Source organism: Hemiscyllium ocellatum, chromosome 7 (assembly GCF_020745735.1).
Source record: "Hemiscyllium ocellatum isolate sHemOce1 chromosome 7, sHemOce1.pat.X.cur, whole genome shotgun sequence".
NCBI classification, from domain to species: domain Eukaryota; kingdom Metazoa; phylum Chordata; class Chondrichthyes; order Orectolobiformes; family Hemiscylliidae; genus Hemiscyllium; species Hemiscyllium ocellatum.
Window position 1 is genome coordinate 111,252,728 of NC_083407.1, and position 13,327 is coordinate 111,266,054.

The 13,327-nt window shown below is 42.5% G+C and overlaps 1 protein-coding gene across 1 annotated transcript in view; it reads left to right on the plus strand.

The window, feature by feature from the left end:
* Nucleotides 1-13,327, plus strand: part of LOC132817270 (receptor tyrosine-protein kinase erbB-4-like) — a 956,628-nt gene that overhangs the window by 840,948 nt on the left and 102,353 nt on the right. Inside the window, exons 22-23 of the mRNA XM_060827652.1 lie at nt 6,255-6,330; nt 6,504-6,650. Coding sequence (XP_060683635.1) covers nt 6,255-6,330; nt 6,504-6,650 — 223 coding nt within the window. The remainder of the gene's footprint in view (nt 1-6,254; nt 6,331-6,503; nt 6,651-13,327) is intronic.

The window sequence follows — 13,327 nt, forward strand, 5'->3', positions numbered from 1 at the left end:
CCACTGAGCCACCATGCCACTAGGCTCCTTTTTTTTGTACTCTTGTGAAAACTTTGACAGTTCAAAAGATGTGAAGGTTAGGTGAATTGGCCATGTTAAATTGATCAGAGTGTTCAGGGATGTGTAGGTTAGGGGCATTAGTCAGGGGTAGGGGAATGGGTCTGGGCAGGAATACATATTCCTGCCTAGTTCACTTCTGTTCGACTTTTGCATCTTTTATGAAATTTTCGGTTACTCTCTGCTGGTTTCTAAAAACACACCTAATTCTCAGGTCTGATCGCTATACTTTATGATGTGAAGCCACTTCTTTTCATCTGACATTATCTTTATTTCCTGACTAGACCATAGATGGGTCTTACTTGCTGATTTTTGTTTTTTGATGGAATATATTGTTTTTGAAGATTTTAAATAATTTCTTTAACTGTTTCCCACTTTTTATTTACTGCCATATTTTTTGGTCCACCTACTCAGTTAATGTTGGCCACTTTTCCCTTCATGCCTAAGTAATCCATTTATGTGTATGATTGCTGTTTAGTACCTGAGTATTTTGCTGTCGAAGCTAATGTAGAATTCAACTGTATTGCGTCACTTCTACACAGAGGATATTTTATTCACATTACGAAATAAACCTGCTTCATTGCACACTCCCAGATTGAAAGGAATGTTATCTCTAGTGGGTTCTACAATGCATTCATAGAATCCCTACAGGATGGAAACAGGCCTTTCGGCCCAATAAGTCCGCATCGACCCCCCGAAGAGTAACCCACCCAGACCCATTCCCCTACCCCTGACTAATGCCCCTAACTTACACATCCCTGAACACTCTGGTTAATTTAACATTGCCAATTCACCTAACCTTCACATCTTTGGACTGTGGGAGGAAACCCACACCGAGCGGGGAGAATGTGCAAACTCCACACAGACAGTCGCCTGAGGCTGGAGTCGAACCCGGGTTCCTGGTGCTGTGAGGCCGCCAGTGTTGCTCTAGGAAACTGCCGTGGAAGCAATGTACAATGGTGGCACGGTGGCTCAGTGGCTAGCGCTACTGCCTCACAGCACCAGGAACCCAGGTTCGATTCCAGCCTCAGGTGACTATCTGTGTGGAGTTTGTACATTCTCCCCGTGTCTGTGTGGGTTTCCTCCCACAGTCCAAAGATGTGCAGGTTAGGTGAGTTGGTCATGGAAACATTGTACAATCACATCTTCCAGACTACCTTTGCCAACTTGATTTGTCCCAACTATATGAACATTAAAGTCCTCCACAATTATTACATTGACTATGCTACAAAATCCAGTGACTTCTGTCCCTGATGTTTCTTCATTTCCACCATACTAATGCTACCTGCTAATCTTCTGAGCCATTCCAAGTACTAACCTTCAGTCATCCTTTACTATCTGGACTGTATTCCATTCTGCCTCCCTTTTGGAAATGTGTAACCTGGAATATTCATTTTCCAATTTCAGTTATTTTATGAGCTTGTTACTGTAATGCAATTAAATCTAAGCCATTTATCTTAATTTCCACCATAGTTTGCTTATTATAACTTCCTTTTTTTTCTGCTACTCTTTTTGACTGAACTTCTCAACACTTGGCAGATTATCATTTCTAGATTTCCTTATGTCCTTGGTTCCTGCGTGATAAATTACAACTGGATCCTCCATCTTCTCATTCCAAATACATCTCTAGTCATGAGGAAATGTGTTTTATCCCAGCTCTGGGTATGCATTGCAACCTTCAGAAATCACTGCAGAGAACAGTATCTGTCACTTTGATTATGCTGCTCTCTAACACTACCACATTCCATTCAGACTCCTCACTTGAATGGCATCCTGCACCGTGATGCTATTTTCAGTCTGCTCATCCACCCTGCAGTCCTTGTTCTCATCCTTACTGGTGGCAAGTACCTCCTAACAGTTAGACAAAGTCACAAGTCTCCACTGCTACGTTCTGCATACCCTGTACCTACCTGACTCACAGTTATACCCTCCTGTCTTTGACCATTGACAAAATCTAAAGGGTTACTTAACCTAAAGCAGTGCTAACCACTGAGCCACCATGCCACCCCACTGGTTTGCCACTGCTTTCTATTGTTCAGGGTGCTGAGGCCGATTGCAACGTTATATTAATCCTCTAGCTAAGGTCAGCTGTCTCAGCCAAGGATGTGGAGCTGTAGCTGTCTGGTAAACCCAAATGGTGTGCTGGGGAGACTGTCCCATTCCATACTTAAAGTGGGCATTGGGCATAGATTGTCCAGTCATCAACTGGACATTATTTCCCAGCAAAGACAAAGGAATAAAGTCACAACTGCTCCCCTGTCTTGTGTGGACATAACAAGACAGTAACGGCCTGATAGTTTAACCATCAGTATTGACAGCTGGTATCTCCCAGAAAACAGGATAATAAAGTCAGAGAAAACCAAAGCAGTTTGTATTTCATAAAAAGCAAGTTATATCTTCCAGTGACTTCAAGGCTTTTATGCCATTTCAAGCTGCAAGTGATGGTTATCAACTACTCAAAATGTACTCTTATAAATAATCTTGACCGCACTGCGAGGTTACAATTTTATAATCGCTCTCTAGCATCAGTTATTTTCTACATAAAGGGACAATCATATTCAAATGCACTGCATTCCTGGAGAAAACTTATTTGTTAGAATATATGTGTCTACATCAGTGCATGTTTAAGTATTAGGCTTCAGTGTTCAGGTGAGTCAAAGTCTTCAAAGCCATCTTGATGGTCACTCTCACTTCTCTCTTATTCAGAAGCAGATTCACAACATCTTGCTATATGACCGCACAGAATCTTTTGGTGTTACTCTGCAAGGAATTATTGCTCTCCATTTTCAAGGTCATCATTTTTCAACCTTTTACCAACACAATTTCTCAGCGTATGAGACTTCAGTGGATCTGAAACCTTCCTAAGTATTGAAATAGCTTCTTCAAAGGTGCATTGGAAAAAGAGGCTAGATAGGTACATGAGGGAGAGAAACATAGAAGCATATAATGAGAGGTTGAAATAATTAATAGGATGGGAAGTGGCTCATGTGGAAGGGGGTGAACACCAGTAAGGAACAGGGAGACAGTGAGGTCTGCAGATGCTGGAGATCAGAATTGAGAGTGTGGTGCTGGGAAAGCACAGCAGGTCAGGCAACATCCTGATGAAGGGCTCCGGCCTGAAACGTTGATTATCCTGCTCTTCGGATGCTGCCTGATCTGCTGTGCTTTTCCAGCAACACAATCTCACCCCGTAAGGAACAGTTGGGCCTGATACACGGCTGTGAAATGCTATGAAAGGTTGCTTGAAAACATGCTTCAACTATTAAACTCTGATCTCAGCTGATTATAACCTGCCTTGCAATAAGCCCTGCTTGTCTACTTAATATAGAGTACTTTATCACAAATGCTGCTAACACAGAGGCTCAGCAATGACCTTACTGAATAGTGGAGCAGGTTTGTTGTTGCCTGGCCAAGTCCCCCTCATCTTTCTCATATTCTTACAAGTTCGATACCTGCCACATTCTGCAGACAGTAATTTATCTGTTTTGTATGCTTTTGTTTGAAAGGGGATGGAAGATAAGAACAGGGAAGGGGGATGTGTGGCACCTTCAGTCTGTTCTGCCAATCAATTAGATCAAGTCTGATCTGTATCTCCACTGCATTTACTCATGTTGATTCCATTTGCCTTAATGTCCTTACCTAACAAAAATCTGTCAATCGCAATTTTGAATTGCTGGATCGGACACAAAGAGAACGTACTGCTCTCCTTTCTCACTCAAATTAACGTCACTCTGAGCATTAAGACTTCAGCCCAACTCCCTATTGGCAGCATTCCTGCTGTGGTGCATTGGGATTGTCAGGCTTGCTCTCCTTGGTGAGCCAGCAGCTTTTGTGTATGCCTAATGGCAGCAGGCAGTTTGTGGAGCTCCCTCAAACAGCAATGAGATAATGGCCAGATCATTGTGTCATTATTCAAGTTATATTAGTTAAGTCATAAATGTTGTTCAGGGTAAACTCCCAACTCAAACTTGCAGCAGCAAACTGGCCGATAGCAGTCTGGGAGCTACGCTATCGGACAATTCCTACATGTGGAAACAGGTAGAAGCTTGAAATCTGGGAGAGGTTCCTCCAATCGGCCAATGCAAGCCTGGGAGAATGGACTACAGCTATCGGATTTAACTTACAAAGCAAATCATCAAAGTTGTCCCTTCCTTGCGTAGGGGTCCCTGTAACAGTGAACAGCCAAGAAAGTATTCACAGAGAACTTTAGGAAAGCTCCTTCCTTCCCCAAGCAGTTTATCCAGCAATTCACAAAATGGGAATTCCTTTACAGGATTAACTGGATTGTGGAGCTTAGGTCCTGCTAGATGAAGGCAGGGATAATTAGTCAGAGCTCCTGCTCGTATTGATCCTCATCCACTGCTACAAACATCGGGACAAGAGTAGGCCATCCATCCCCTCGAGCCTGTTCCACCATTCAGTGACAAAATGGTTGATCTTTGGCCTGCCTCCATACCTTTGGCCCTTATCCCTTAATACCTCAGCTTCACAAAAGTTTAGCTATCTCAGATTTAACATTAACAATTGATGCAGCATCCAATGACATTTGTGGAGGAGAGTTCCAAACATCTATCACACATTGTGTGTAGAAGCGCTTCCCAATATCTCTCCTAAACAGTCCAGCCCTAGCTTGATGTGCAGCGAGGATAGGTCTGGAAGTCAATGGCTAATTGACAAACCATTAGTTCATAAGATAAAGGAACAGAATTAGGCCTTTCGCCTCATTGAGTCTGCTCCACCATTCGATCATGGCTGATGTTCTCCGCACCCCCATTTTCCTGCCTTCTCTCCATATTACCAATTAAAAATCTATCTAACTCCTTCTTAAACTTACTCACTGTCCCAGCATCCACCACACCTTGGGGTAACAAATTCCACAGATTCACAACCCTTTGGGAGAAGTCATTGCTCCTCAACTCCTTTTTAAATTTGCTGCTCCTTATCCTCAGACTATGACCTCTCGTCCTAGAATGCCTCACAAGAGAAAGCATCTGCTCCACGTCTATTTTATTAACACCTTTTATCATCTTGAATACCTCAATTTGATCTCCCCTAATTCTTCTAAATTCCAGACAGTATAGGCCTGAACTGATTAATCTCTCCTCGCCAACTTAGTTCAGCCTTGAAAACTGGCCATTTGGCTAAGTGCAGCAAAAGACATCCTTAGAGTCAGAGAATGGACGCACCTGAGAAGATGCCTGTCCAGCCCATTGTGCCTGTTTCACCTCTCTGGTAGAGCAATTCACCTAGTAGTCCCACATCCCTGCATTTTCCTGAAGTTTACTTCAGGTAACAGCAACTCCAATTTCATTTTTTAATGACTTGACTCTACCACTCTCTCAGATAGTACTTCTGCCAATCCCTTATATCATAGAATCCCCACAGTGTAGAAGGATGCCATTCAGTCTATCGAGTCCGCATTGACTCTCCAACTAGCATCCCTCCCAAATCCACCCCCTTACCCTAACCCTGTGATCCTGCCATTCCCATGGCTAGTTCACCTAACCTGCACATCTTTGGGATGTGGGAGGAAACCCACACAGACACGAGGAGAATATGCAGACTCCACACAGACAGTCATCCACAGTTGGAATTGAACCCAAGGTCTCTGGAGCTGTGAGGTAGCAGTGCTAACCACTGAGACACCATGTCCTTTGGTTCTCCAGCCTCCAGTCAATGAATGAAGTTTCTCCCGATCTAATCTACGCAGACCCCTCATGATTTTCAGCATCTTGATCAAATCTGCTCTTCAACCTTCTCCAATCCCTGACTTCTCCTTGTAACTGAAGGTCCACATATCTGGAACCATTCTCATGAATCTTTTCTGTGCCCTCTCTAATACCTTCATACCCTTCCATCCTTTGTGTTGCCTGAAATTGGATACAAGACTCAAATTGAAGCTGGAGCATTTTTTTTACAAATGTTTATCATAACTGTTTTACTGGTGCTCCTCTTTATAAAGCCCAGGATCCCAAATGCTTTATTACCCATGTTTTTCAACCTGCTTTCTCATGTCACACTGAATGAGCACAGAGGGGAATGAAATGGAGAAAGTTAGCAAGAAAATACGTACATTTAATCAATGCAGAATAAATGTTGTAGTGCAAGGAGATATGTCATCCAATAATTCTTCCTGTGTTAATTACAGAGGAGGATCTGAGAGCATTCTACTGATATCTTTCACCATATCCTTGCAGATGCCAATTAAGTGGATGGCTTTGGAGTGTATTCACTACCGGAAGTTTACCCATCAAAGTGACGTGTGGAGCTACGGTAAGTCCTTGACTGTGAACACTATGTGTGGATACAGCAGGAGTTTGTGGCCTGTCGGCTGGTGGAGAGCTGCCTTTCCAATTCACAGATTTCCCTTGCTCTTTCTGAATCCGGCTTTTTGGGCTCAGACATGCAGTGAGTGACAAATGGATTTTGCTTTGAATTTCCTGCAGGCGTCACTATTTGGGAGTTGATGACTTTTGGCGGGAAGCCGTACGATGGGATTCCAGCCCGTGAAATACCAGACATCTTGGAGAAAGGCGAGCGCCTTCCACAGCCTCCGATCTGTACCATCGATGTCTACATGGTGATGGTGAAATGTAAGGGAACCTCATAACTCCGTCAGCATTGAAGAGTAGCTGTTTGAACAATACTAGGGCGCACGTCTGGCTGGAGTTGAATAGTGTACATCACATGAGCAAAGAGACCACAAGCTCAACTGCAGGCAGACGTGATAGAACTAACCTCATTTATACCTCCCAGACAGAGAGGGCAGCATTGAGGACAATCAAACAAAATACTCAGATCCTACAACAACTCCCTGGAGGATGACAAAGACTTAAATTGAAGTGTCAAGTCTCCCAAAGAGTCAAGGGTGCTTTTTGCTCCAGGATTGAAAGCAGGTGATAGCTAATTCTCACCATTTACTCCTTCAATTTTGAGGTTCAGATGTATATTAAAACCTGGTTCATAGCACCAGGTTTCCCTTTCTCCATCTCCCATTCCAGAACCTCATAAAATAATCCTCATCTCCACACCCTTTACCTCCAAAGTGTGCGTATATCTCAGATGCAACTCTCCAAATGGCCTCTTTGCTGCTGCTTCCCATTGAGAAGGGCATTGTTCGCTGTTCAACCTCCTCACTTATAAAAATCTCTTCCAAAGCTTTCTCTGTCTCCTTCAAAAATATTACTGTGAGTAGTCATTCCTGGTCCCCTCCCCTTCACCCGCCACTCCGTATCGCACTGTTCCCCTAACTCGTTTGTGGAAGTATCTAAAATATTCAGGAGCGTGAAAACTCACTGAGCATGCATTTTTCGCTGGGTTCATTGACAGAATTGCGTGCATGTTGATGTCACTGATCGTGTCTCCTTTAAATGCAGAATGATCTAGAAGGAAAGCAGTGTTAATTCCATTTGCAGCACACTCTGAAGCATTTCCTAGAAACCGAAACAAAGGGTCTGTTGCTGTGCTATATGGGCATGAATCTGACATCCACTTTCCAGCATTGGGCATTGCTTACCCAGTGGCAGTGGGGATTTTAGTTCAAAAGGAGGCCATTGGGCCCATCTTGTCTGTGCCAGCTCTTTGGGAGAACTATCTGAGCAGTCTCACTCACCTGCTCTGTCCCCTGTAAATTTTTTCCCCTTTTCAAGTATTTATCTGATGACCTTTAAAAGTTACAACTCAGCCTTCTCCACCAGCTATTCAGAAAGTGCATTCCAGATCAAAAATCCTTATTTCGCTTTGAGATGTCTTGCCAATTACCTTGAATCGTTATCCTGCGGCTATTGAATCTGTTGCCAGTGGAAACACAGTCCTGACACATAATCCCCAGTTCTCAAAAGGGGTTTGAAGCCATATGAAACAGCATTACCACCGTGGTGGTTGAGTATTGGTGGGACGGCTTGTATTAATGCCATACACTGGGTGAAGCAAACAGGCAATCGGTTATTCACTCAACATTGGTTATGTGAAGCCTGTTAACTGATGCTGCTAGTGTTCAGCAAATAAATCCTTTTGCTGTACATAACAATCTCAGCAATAGAGCTTCAATGAGCCACTTTATTCTCAGAAGCTGCTGCTCTTTATTCTGCTGAATTCCAATTTTATTGAAGTTCATCATAGTCTTTGCCATTTCCTTTTAATATTCAGCCTTTACTTTCCTTGAAATGAAGAATCCATTTTAATACATTTTTGCATCAGTATGGCATAGTTTGACACTCCATATGCATGTCAGTGTTCAGGCAAAATATATTATAATTTAAATTATATCTTTTATAATTGAAAGTTCCATTGTGCCCTGCAGTCTTTGCAAAATTATTTATTTTCACCATCTAGTCAAGGAGCTGCCTGCCTGACTAATGTTCTGTTTTTGCCATGCTAATACAAAGATATGCTGATTTCTTTTCAGAAGATGATGAGAAAAAGATAGTAGAATCTGTAACTGGGGATCTTGGCCATAGCTTTTACTCGATTGAAAACTGACCAGAGCTTGTGGATACGCAGGCTTCTGACACTACGGGTCACGAAGCCACGTGTCATGTCTTGAACTGTACCTGACTGTCAGATAGTGTTATAAACGTGGTACAGACAATTTCAATCTTTAATATTATTCAGATTTTGTTGTGAGCCGGAAGGAATCGATGTCCGTTCTTACCGTGACTGAACCATGGGTCTGAGCTTCTCAAGCTCCTTTCCCTGTCCCACGGGTTTTCCAACCCTCCCCTGAGCTCACCCCATCTCCCCTCCAGTTTCCGGAATGCAAGAAATGGGAACAGGTTGTTTACTTTTCGGAGGTTAGGTGTGGACTTGTTGGGATAAAGGGACTGTATCCACATGTAGGAGTTCTATGATAATCTAAGATTGTTTAAGAGTACTCCATAAAAATAATGGTTAATCTTCTATATATACCACACCTTTCCAAACTACCCTGTATCCTTTGATTCCCTTATAGTTTTGGATACTCTCAAACTACCTCTTGGATATCCTCAAGGTGTGAGCAGCCAACGTTCTGTATGATAGAGAACTGCAAAGATTGGGATAAAGAGATTTCTCCTTGCCTCAGTCGTAAATGGCCTGCTTCTCATTTTGAGACTGTGACCCTGTGTCTTAGATTCCCCAGTCAGCGGAAACGTTTTCTCAGCACTAACCCTGTCAAGCCTTCGACAATTTTATATGTTTCAATTATATCCCCTTGCAGTGTTCTAGCCCTCAGGGAATAGAGGCCTAGCCTACACAGTCTCTCCTCACAGGGCATCCTGCTCATCCTAGGAATCAGTCTAGTGAACCTTCAGTGCAATCCCCCTAGGGCACATATGACCTTCCTTAGGTAAGGTAGTATTCTAGGTTTTGTGTCATCATAACAATACATCCCCATCCCTTTGTAATAAAGGCCTCCATCCCATTTATTTTCCTTGCTGTACTTGCATGTTACATTACTACAAGGACACTCATATGGTTCTGAATATCAACATCTCAGTCTCTTGCAATTTAAAATGTATTCTGCTTTTCTGTTCATTTCTGCCAGAGTAGATAATTTCACTCATCTCCATCTATTCAATCTTCCATGCTTTTAGCCAGCCAGTTAACCTGACCATATGATTTTGTAGGGTCGCTGCAACCTGGTTACATTACACACAGCACCTCTTCAAAGTTATTCATATAGATTGAAAATAGATCAGGCCCAATCACCGTTTCATGCTGTGCTGAATCAGTTGGAGCTTGTTAACCTTGTCAGCTCTGGAGGAGTGCACCAGGTTATCGTAGAGGAGAGGGTGAGATATTTTGGAGTTGCTGGATGTGGAGGGAATGGCAGAGGACAATCTTTTGAATGTGGATACTGGTAGGGTGGAAAGTGAAGACAAAGGAATCCCATCATAGTTCGGGCAAGGAAAGGAAGGAGTGAGAACAGGCATGGCTGAGGGTCCTGGAGTGGAGGTAATCCTCACTGAGGGAAGAGAAGGTCATATTGGAGGCATCCCTGTGAAAGGTGGCACCATCAGAACAAAGGTGACAGGGACGGAGAAGTTGGAATAATAGAACAGAATCTTTGAGGGAACGTAGTCACAGTAACTATGGGAGTCGGGTGTGCTTGCAATGCATATTGGTGGACAGCCTATCCCAAGAATAGAAGCAGCGAAGTCAAGGAAGGGAAAGGTCAGAGATTGACCGGATTAAGATCAGAGAAAGATGGCAGCTGGAAAAAAAACTAGTGAAATCTTTTGATTTCATACGAGAGCAGGAAGCAGCATCAATGGTATGATTGATGTGCCTGGAAAGGAATTGTGAGTAGGGGCCCAAGTAGGATTGGAACAAGGAATGTTCCACATATCTGACAAAGGGACGGGCATAATGGGGAGCCATATGGATACCCATGGCTATACCTTTGACCTTGCCAATGTGAGACGGGTTAAGGGAAAAGTTGTTCAAAGTGGGAACAAGCAGAGCCATGCGAAGGAGGACAGTGGATGGTGGGGTTTCTTTTCAAAGATCTTTCAGACCATCCTGATGGGGGATGGATGTGTAGAGGGATTATAGAGAAATGGAAATTCAAGAACTGATATAAAGCATCAGAAGAATCAAAGAGACTGAACAAGGGGAAAGAAAGAGTCAAGGTAGGAAGAAATAAGTTAATTGGTTGGAGAACCAGCTGAAATTATAAATCTGCCAAGGCAGTCCAGTTTGTGGATTGTGAGAAGGAGCTAGGAGCAGGCTATGTATGGTTGGGGCACTTTGAGGTAGAGAATTTTGAAGGGAAGAGATGAAATCAGTGACAGCCCTGGAACCCACAGCGTCAGTGAATCTGTGTTGATTGTCCAGCCATGTTATGATTTTCTCAGAGATTCTGGCATTTTCCCTCCTGCTGATGTCAGGTGAACCAGTTCTTGCACCCTCCTTTCCTGAATAGCAGGGTTTTATTTATTACTTTCTAACCCATGTAAGATGTTCCAGAAGCTAAGGAATTCTAACACCAATGCTAATGCATCCACTATCTTTCGAACCGCCTACACTAGGATGTAGGCCTCAGGCCTAGGCAGTTTGAGGCTTTGAGTGCCAGTAATTTCTCCAGTACTATTTATTCAGTAAACCCTTTTCCTTCAGTTCCTCATTCCCCTTAGACCCTTAATTCACCATTCATTTCAGGTCTTTTTTTGTCTTTCACTGTGAAGACTGTTTAAAAGTATGATTAATGGCTATCACTTCCTTAATCCCTTTTAAGATTTTTTCTTATTTCTGCCTCCCAGCCACCCACACTAAGCTCTTTTTTTGCAAACTCAAAGAAGCTTTTACAACATAGAATCTTCTACAATCTGTAATTATGTTCCCGAATGGTGTACATTGGTCACAGAGGCATGGAGTCACATAGCCAAAAACAGACCCTTCAGTCCAACCAGTCCATGCCGAACATAATCCCAAACTAAACTAGACCCACCTGCCTGCTCCTGGCCCATATTCCCCCTAAACCTTTCCTATTTGTGTATCCATCCAAATGCCTTTTAAAAGTTGTAATGGTACCCACATTCACCACTTCCTTGGGAAGTTCATTCCAAATGCAAGTCATGGAGTCATAGAGATGTACAGCACAGAGACAGATCCTTTGGTCCAACTCACCAGATATCCCAACCAAATCTATCCCACCTGCCAGCACCTAGCCCAAATCCCTCCAAACTCTTCCTATTCATATATCCATCCACATGCCTTTTAAATGTTGCAATTGTACTATCCTCCACCACTTCCTGTGGCAGCTCATTCAATACACGCATCACCCTCTGCATGAAAAAGTTGCCCCTTTGGTCCCTTTTATATCTTTCCCCTCTCCCCCTAAACCTATACCTTCTAGTACTGGGCTCCCCACTCCAGGGAAGAGACTTTGTCTATTTATCCTATCCATGCTCCTCATGATTTTGTAAACCTTTATCTGTGTAAAAAATTTGCCTCTTATGTCTTTTTTTTAAATCTCTCACCTCTCGCCTTAAAAATGTACCACCTAATCTTGAAAGACCATCTACTCTATCTGTACCTCGCATTATTTTATTAACTTCTATCAGGTCACTGCTCAACCTCCTACGCTCCAGTGAAAAGAAAATCCCAGCCTATCCAGCTTTTCTTTATAACTTAAACCTTCCATACCCAGTAACATCTTGGTAAATCTCTTCTGAACCCTCTCCAGCTTGATAATAACCTTTATATAACGGGGCGATCAGAACTGGACATAGTATCCCAGAAGAGGCCTGTGCAATCTCAACATAACGTCCCAATTCCATGCTGAAAGAAATGAGCAATGAAGGCAAGCGTGCCAAATGCCTTTTTAACCATCCTGTCTATGTGTGGCACAAACTTTAAAGAATTAGGTAGCTGCATCCTTATTCTCTCTGTTCTTTCTTTTCCTTTATTGATTCTCAGTTATCCCTTGATGAATGCCAAAACTCTCAGGTTTAAGTTTAAGGCTCTGCCTTGAAGATAACATGATCTTTCACTTCTCTTTTAGCCTGAGTTAGTCTACTTCTCCTGTGCAATTTTTATTCCTTAAGTAATCTATAGTAGTTCTGTATTATGAATTAATACCATGTGTGTTTTGCCCATGCTTATCCACTACCATAGCTTTTAATATAGTTTCCTGCTTTACCTTGGCCGAGTAACTCCTTACACCAAAGTAGATGTCTTTCTTCAGACCCAAGATCCTCATGTTGGTCCGAATTGAATCAATCTCAAATGCAATATAACATTTTACTATGTTATGATCACTCTTCCCCAGAGGCTTCACTGCAAGGTTATTAATTAATTCTTTTTTGTTATACATTACTAAATCTATAACATCCTTGACACATTGAACTACAAAACTATTTTAATGCATTCAATGAGCTTGTTCTCCACTCTATTACTGTAAATTTGAATTGTACAGTCTGAATAACAATAAGTGTCTGTCATGTTTATCATTACATGCACTTTTAATTTATAGATTTATATTCTGTCTAAAACTACATCTGCAGATAGGGGTTTATCAATTGCTCACATCAATTGTTTATGCCTTCGTTGTTTCACAGCTTCATCCAAATTGATTCCACAGATAAATTTTGAGTAAGATAAGGTCCCTCCTGTCTGTTATCTTTATCCAACGATTTACTTTCAGGGTACCCCCCCCCCCCCCACCTTTAACCAACTCTTCTACAAGTCAAGTTTCCCATAATACAGAGGAACCTCGATTATCCGGCATTTGACTATCCGAACTTCGGATTATCCAATCAAGATGGCAAGGTCCTGATGCTTGGCTGAA